Source organism: Poecilia latipinna, unplaced genomic scaffold (assembly GCF_001443285.1).
Source record: "Poecilia latipinna isolate Pla-1442-1.1 unplaced genomic scaffold, P_latipinna-1.0 Scaffold180, whole genome shotgun sequence".
Taxonomy (NCBI): Eukaryota; Metazoa; Chordata; class Actinopteri; order Cyprinodontiformes; family Poeciliidae; genus Poecilia; species Poecilia latipinna.
This window is the reverse complement of record NW_015112796.1, coordinates 43,634-51,238: the sequence shown is the minus strand read 5'-3', so window position 1 is coordinate 51,238 and position 7,605 is coordinate 43,634. Positions and strand designations below refer to the sequence as shown.

Sequence of the window (7,605 nt, the reverse complement as noted above, 5' to 3'; positions counted from 1 at the left end):
TTATTTTTGAACAATTTGCATTTCAGGTTTGGTTCCTTTTTAGTTGAGTTTTTGGTGGATAAAAAGAATCATTTGTGCAAAAAGAAAAGCATAAAATTGTGAGAATTTGACATGGACTGCCTCTACACATGATTTCAATTAATTTCTGTTTCAAAAGTAAAAATAATCAAAGTTTTCTCTCAGCTTATATGATGTGATTAACAAAAAAGTTATTTTAATTTTCAAAACTGGGAAATTGTACACACCTGCCCCTGTAAAAACCCACTTTGTAATGAGTTGATATCATTTTTTGTGCTGGGATATCTTTTAAGTAATTACTGAATGTATACAGTTAAACATTTATATTCTAATTTAAACTTTATTTTGGGCTTTTCAGTAATGATTTAAGCTCTCTTTTTTCTACTGTAAATTTGTCTCCAACACACAAGAACAAGAATGTGGCAGCGATAAAACTGTTCCAATATTATTTTGTCTTTGTACTAGAGTCATTTTATCTGTGACCAGATTAAAAGCGCATGAACTCATCAAACCAATGATGGGCGTCATCACAGCAGATAGAGTTTGCTCAATTATTTTACTGTGTGAAAAAAACACAAACCGATTCCTCAATTCAGAGGAAATCTGCCTCTACAGATGATAAAACTTGCAATATAAAGCACACATCTTTAATGAAAGACAACGAATAGCAACAGAACATCCTCCTCCACTTGTGGCACAGCCTCATATTGAAGCAATAAATTTAGCTCAATGTATTCAACTTTTTTTTTTTTTTTAAGGAAGGGACACTGATGTAAAGGTTACCTAAAAAGTAAATATCATTTAATGTACAAGCAACAAGAAAGAGAAATGAAGTGTTGTGTATTTGTTGAAAATCTTCTTGAGTAAATTTTCATATATTTTCAAGAAGAAGTGGAGGATGCAGGTCTGAGTTACTACTTGTACTGCCTGCAAAGGTTCACAAGAGGGCAAACTAGCAGTGACAACAATTATCAGGGTAAGAAAGTGACTTCAGAAAAATCTGAATAAACAAGTAGCACAGTATATACTTTTGTAATTAACTTGGTCTGAGATCAAACCCTATGATTTAAAATGCAGGCTTTTTCTTGCTGACTGTTCTGAAGTCTATGCATTATTTTTCTCTTTTGGATTTAATTTCCCCAGAGTTGTGTTTTCCTTTCTGGTTTTCTTAGTTTCTCAGGGGTGTTAAATGTCCTGCTACATCCCAAAGTAGCAGAACACCGGGCCTCAAACAATAGTTGAAAAATTAAGCTAGTTAAATAAAAAAAAAAATATTGTTAAAATGTAGGATTGAGATTAATATTTCAAGACATTCAATTTAATTGACTTTAGGAAGGAAATTCTAATGGATCAGTTTGAGAAAAATTAATTCACATTTGGAGAATGAGAGTAAATACATTCATGTTTTTTTGTTAACGTAATGGGAGTCAAAGTTCACTTTAGTTTTTAAGTGTTTTTGTGGATATTCTCCTCATTCTTCACTGAGGAGATTCAGCATTGTTACCATGCCAACAGCTCTCTTCATGCCCACCCCCATTTAAAAGTTTCTAAATCTATCTGTCTATTTTAAAACAAAAGACGCATCAGAAGAAAATATTCCAAATATGAATTCTTTGAAATAAGAGTTGAAACAGGTTTGCTGACAGATGAGATTGTGCAAGTTGCTCCCATGAAACACAGGAAGCCATCATGACTTTTTGCAGACCAGATAAAATCTCATTTCCTGGTCAGCAAAAAAATATCCCTACATCAGCAATTACAGTTATGGTACTAATATAGACAAACATGCTCCTCGGTGAGACAGAAAAGTTTTGAAAGATTGTGGTTACGTGAGTAAATTGTAGTTAAAACCCGACTCTACTTACAGAAAATGTGTTGGGTAATGTTACAAGTGGGGTAATTGGTTATTGTCCTTTGTTAATTTGCAGTTCATGGAGAAATTCTGAATAAAACAAATGAGAAAATTCACTCAAGTGAATTGTTCTGATAAAAGCTTTACCGGTAGGAATATCAAAACAAAACAGACTTTATTGCTTTCATTTCAATTAATTAATTACATAGATTTTATCTTTTTCAATTGGAAATTATCATTTTGTTGATATATGGTATTTGATGAAAACTTGCTTAACCGATTAAAGACAACAAATATATCTGTTGCTGAGCTGTTGTATGCATTCAATAATTTAACAGCAAAAGGGGCTTTTGAAGTATAAATGTTTATTTTGTCACGTGGTTTTCAATTAAAATTCAGATGATTTCAGTTAATTAATTTCAGACCCTGCAATTAACTTGAATAAAAGTTTTAATCGAGTCCCAGCACTAAAACGAAACAAACAAATGACAAACATAGGAGCATAAAACAGGCCAATCACATGCAAATAATGCAGCATTTAAGTTTGTCTGGTTTCACCTCAGATGAACCAAATATTATCCCAAGGGAAAAAAAAAGATTTTATAAATTTTAAATGCTGACCTTGTAGTTTTATTCAGTTCAGTTGTTTAATTTTTACAAACTCCTGCAGACATTTCACTGACAAAGAATAGGACAGAAACTATCTACTTTTAGTAAATATCCAGGCTTTGGAAAACAGTGTACCACATTGTTTAATCCTGTTGTGGGTTTGGCCGTAAGTTGTGTCCTAATGACTGGAAAATAAAAATACAGGGTTTTATTACCGGTTTTAACAGTTGCTTATGAGCATCCTTAAAAATTAAAGGTACCAAATAACAATTGGTCCAGCATTATTAATAAAGGAAGTACACATTTCTCCTCCTCCCAGTTTTTCATAAGTCTTGCACAAGTGGTGACACCAGAAGCAAGCCATATAAGATTTGATGGCTTCTACAAAAAGCAGACTTGTCCAGCGTGCTTGATAGCTTCTCATCCAACAGAGGTAAGTTTTTACACACCTATGAAATCATGAGTTCTTAAGAAATGTTTCAATGATCATCACAAACACTTTAAATTTACTATTATAAACTTCGCTGTCATGCTTAAGGTGAAATCCATAACAATGTGAGATTTTAAGTTGAAATTATTTACATTTGTGTTGTTTTTTTTGTGGTGACACTGATGAAAGTTTAGCTTCTGTTTCAGAATCTAACAGTGTCACATTTTCTTGTTAAGGTTTCACCTCATCAGTAGTGCAGAAAGATGAGTGTGGAGTACCGAGCCTCAAACACAGCTGATACGGACATAACCAGAAGTGAAATTGCCTACAAAAGTTTTTCCTCTGATGGGAAAAATTTTCTTCTTTCAGGTACTGACACAGTCCAAACTTTTACTCAAGCTTTTTCTCATTAACACATATCTGATATGGCTAACATCACCAATGTTATCTTACCAAATAATGGCAGATTCTTTTCACTGCTCATAAATTGATATTCTTATTAATATTCTAATAACGCGCAAAATTGTTTTTAGGAGCACGTAGAGGACCAGTAAATGCAAATTAATGCAAATTTGTAAAAGTAGCTTTGGGAATATTTGTGGATTTGTATGCAGCTAAAGCTCTGAATTGTCCCCGTGTTGTAAAAATTAATTTTGTAAAGCAAAACATCCACCAAGCTGCAGATTATTTTGACCAAACATGAAACGAAAACTACAACGATATCTTTGCTTTTTTTTCTTCAGCTTGCATCCTTTCCTTTTGCAAAAAGAAACTGAAAGCTGCCATCTTGCATTTATTTCAACAGGCAAAGCTAAATAATCCAACATCAACAACCGTAGCCCCCCTTGGATCTGAATTCACTCAAATGTGAATTACTTTAATTGATTTTGTGGTGTTTCATTTTAAAGGCTGTTTTCCAAAAAAAAAAAAAAAAAAAACTTTCACAATTCAGTAGAAACCACAACTTCCTCAAATCACTTCATGAATTTTAAGTTTATGCTTCTGCTTTCCCTGCTGTCAACCAGTTTATTCCCTGAGAAGCAAGAGCTTTAAGCTTGCTACAATTGGCCTTGGACTGCTCTGCGTTGTGCTGGCGGCATGGCTAATCGGTCAGAGTGTTCACAGTGAGTTGTCCTTTTTCTAAATTTGCCCAAATATTCACAGTGTGACATAAAAAAATATTAAATAACTGACTTGCATTTTTGTTTTTGTTTTTTTTATCTTTGGAGCAGATCAAAAGGTAAAAAAAGACCATCTGGACACATTAAAATCCTTCAACGAAAACAAAGAGCAGCTTCAAGCAAACCTGAAGACGGTGCAAGTCGCAAAAAAAGAGCTAGAATCCAATTTGAAGCAGCAACAGGGAAATATCAATTACATGTCCAGACAAATAGACATACTGCTTTCCAATAACAGAGAACTAACAAATGAGAGAAATGATCTTAAGGCCAAGCAAAGAGAGGCAGATGCCAACAAAATTGCGTTAAACAATGAGTTGGGACAGCTGAGGGGCAGTACAGCCCGGCTGCAGAAAGAAAAAGACGCACTGAGCGCTGCCCAAACCACTTTAAATTCAAGATATAATGCAATTGCCAAACACTCCAAAGAACTACAGGCTAATTATGACGCTGTTACTAACGAAAGAAACAATTTACAGAACAAATTTAACAATGTGAGCAGATCTAGAGATCAGCTCCAGGTAAGTTACAGTGACTTGATCAATAAGATGGAAGAGCTACATGACAAATACAACTTCTCCTTGAGTGAGAAAGACAAGCTGTCGGGCGTCCACCTGAACCTCACGACCGAAATCAAAGCACTGGAAGACATAAACAAAATGCTGAGAAAGGCAGAAAATGACTTGCAGAGTTCATACCAATCGGTGCAAAGGGAGAAAAGCGAACTTCAGAGCAGCCTGAAGAACATAACCGCTGAGCGAGACCTTCTGAGAGCAAAAGTTGATAACCTGACTGCTGAGCAGGGGAGAATCGACCAACTGAATGCAACTCTTCAAGGTAACGTGGAGGAAATACTAAGAAGGCTCTTTACTGAAGCCTTTAGCATTTTGATTTCCTTTTTTTAAATAAAGTGTGCATAGATATGTGATCTCAGAGTATTTCAATAACACTTTCTTGTGAGAAGCTTTCCCAGTTTGGGTAGCTAATGAACATGTTCGACTTCGTTGTTTGTTTGTAACAGAGAAACATTGCCCTCCTGAATGGAGGAAGTTCCAGTATAGCTGCTACTTTCCCTCTACCACCAAAAAAACCTGGACGCTAAGCAGAGAGGACTGCCTCAGCAAGGGAGCAGACCTGGCCATCGTGACCACTAAAGATGAAATGGTGTGTTCATCTAATATATATCATGAAAGTGTCAACAAAGTCAAAAGTCTTTTTTAAAATAGCTTAACAAATCTAATTAGTACTTTGGAGTTGCACACACACACAAACATACAAATAGTGAATTGGAAATCTGAAATATCAGAGAAGCCTTTAAAAGTTTAGCCATGTATAGTATACTTAATCTCATTTATTATGGTTGTAAAACTTTTGGTGCAGGTCTCAGTGGTTTCAAATGTCCATATGTATCTTGAAATTCAATGGTGAGTAAAGACAAACAATTTTAAGCAATGACGCATAACATCTTACGCTTCAAAAATATATTTCATCTTGAGATGAGGCAAAAAGTGACCTTTTAATCCTTAATCCCTATGCAATGTACTTTAAGAGGTTGCTTCATTGGTAACATATGAGCTTCATAGACTACACCCAACGTAATGTTTTAAAATGCACTTTGATTTTTACGTTAAGATCCATGTGAACATGATGTGGCGAGACGGTTGATAGCACCTTCACAGGGGAATCGACTCTAAGCAAATCTGAAATTTCTTCTGTGAAATGTTTACTCCCAGCATAATAAGCAGGATAGTGTTTCAGAAACTGACTTGTTTTTGTCCTCCTAGAACTTCATCAACAGCTTGTACAATGACAAAGAGGTGTGGATCGGTCTGAGTGACGGAGGAGTGGAAGGGCAATGGAAATGGGTTGATGGAACACCACTGACTTCAGCGTAAGGAACTTTGAGATGTTTTCTATCGAAAATTTAACATTAAAAATTACAGTCTTTATTTAATTGTGCTTTTGTGCCACTGCATTATTTAGGTTCTGGGCTCAAGGGCAGCCAAACAGCCATCAAGGGAGGAACCAGGACTGTGTGGAGGTCTGGCACCGTAGCAAAGGGGTTGGCGACTGGAATGATGAGAATTGTAATATCGAACAATTCTGGATCTGTGAGAAGTAACTCTCCTTTGCAGCTTTGCTCCCAAAAGACATTCAATCACTTTATTACGTATATGAACGTACTGTGATCAGACCAAAATCAGCAATTTTGATCTACATTCAAAATGGTATGTGTGAGGAAAAACTGAAAACGCTGTGAGCACAGCGTCCCCACAGTGAGACACGGTGGTGGCATCATCATGCTGTGGAAAGGTTTTTCTACAGCAATTAGAGTTTACAGAATGTAATTATTCACATTTTTGGTCTTCTTGAAAACATTTTCCTTTCTTTTCATCCAGTTTTTTCTGCAGTCTCACTTGGATATTTGGACTTGTGCTGGTATTTCATTTATAAAATGGAGCTTGCTGGTGATCTGTTTTTTTCTTTTCTTCTTATTGTTGATTTGATCATTGTTCTGACTCCATCTGAAAAAGATTCATAGAACACATTTTTATCCATTTTTTTAAAGTGTGCTTGAAAGATTTCATGCTTTGAATCAAAATTTGAATGAAAATATATTCAAAAAGATGTAAGCTATTTTTTTTCTTGCTAGTAATTCTGTGTGGGAGAGTGAAGTAACACTTAGATTTCAGTCTTTGTTTCAAATCAAAAGTAAAAATAAAAGGCATCAGTTTTTGTGATATTAGTTACAATCACCAAGCACATGTTGGTGGAGGAAAGCATAATTTACTGTTGAGATTCACACAAATACTTACAGATAATACTGATTACTGAATCGTTTTCATTGTCCGTCTTGTCGGAATAAATTTCTACATATTTTAATACCAAACGAATTTATGCTACTGATAACTTGATAGTGTGAATAAAAAAATAATTTTGTTGAGAGTATATCTGTACTATTATGTGGTTGTATAATGTTTTACTCAACTTTTTCTCCTTGCTGATGACAGTAAGCTCTATTCTTGATCCGAAGTCTCCTCCTTTCCAATCATTTCTTGCATATTTTCTCTTTTGAAATGTGTGATCCAGTCATTGCAAACCTAAATGTGTTTTATTAAATGACAACAATGAACTCAGGGAAATGAACTCGATATGGCAAGACCTATATGAATATGAATAAACAAGGAAGTGATTAAATAATAAACTAAATCAGACACACATGTTGTGTAATATTATATGGCATTCCAGCAATTATCTCATCAAGACACATAACCTTAGTTATCTTTCCAGTAAAACTACGAGGACTACAATAAAATCCAAAGTCCTTTCCCGTCTTCCTCCTTCAACCACACGCTCTCCCAGCAGTCAGCTCACTGAGATGTCTTGATCTCCAGGAGGATTTGCTGTTGGTAAGTTTTCATTTAAAATGTAGATTCTCTTATAGTTATGTTGAGAATATTGAACAACACTGATATTGAGACATTTATTCCAAGGGTGCCTGGAAACACTTCAGTGCC

General features: G+C 35.0%; 1 protein-coding gene across 1 annotated transcript; it reads left to right on the top strand.

Annotated features, from left to right (window-relative positions):
- The first annotated feature begins 2,800 nt into the window (after nucleotides 1-2,800).
- LOC106946178 (C-type lectin domain family 4 member M-like) lies at nucleotides 2,801-7,302 on the top strand. The gene is made up of 7 exons (XM_015030348.1): nucleotides 2,801-2,912; nucleotides 3,146-3,278; nucleotides 3,935-4,033; nucleotides 4,142-4,924; nucleotides 5,109-5,251; nucleotides 5,872-5,978; nucleotides 6,071-7,302. The coding sequence occupies exons 2-7, from the start codon at nucleotides 3,173-3,175 to the stop codon at nucleotides 6,207-6,209; spliced, it is 1,377 nt and encodes a 458-aa protein (XP_014885834.1). The 5' UTR covers nucleotides 2,801-2,912; nucleotides 3,146-3,172; the 3' UTR covers nucleotides 6,210-7,302.
- Nucleotides 7,303-7,605: the final 303 nt, after the last annotated feature.

What these genes read in the sequence shown, in the direction of transcription:
- LOC106946178 (XM_015030348.1), top strand. Translation starts at nt 3,173, where the DNA reads ATGAGTGTGGAGTACCGAGCCTCAAACACAGCTGATACGGACATAACC. An exon ending in AATCGGTCAGAGTGTTCACA is followed by an intron (nt 4,034 to 4,141) that starts GTGAGTTGTCCT and finishes TCTTTGGAGCAG; the next exon opens with ATCAAAAGGTAAAAAAAGAC. An exon ending in GGAACACCACTGACTTCAGC is followed by an intron (nt 5,979 to 6,070) that starts GTAAGGAACTTT and finishes TGCATTATTTAG; the next exon opens with GTTCTGGGCTCAAGGGCAGC.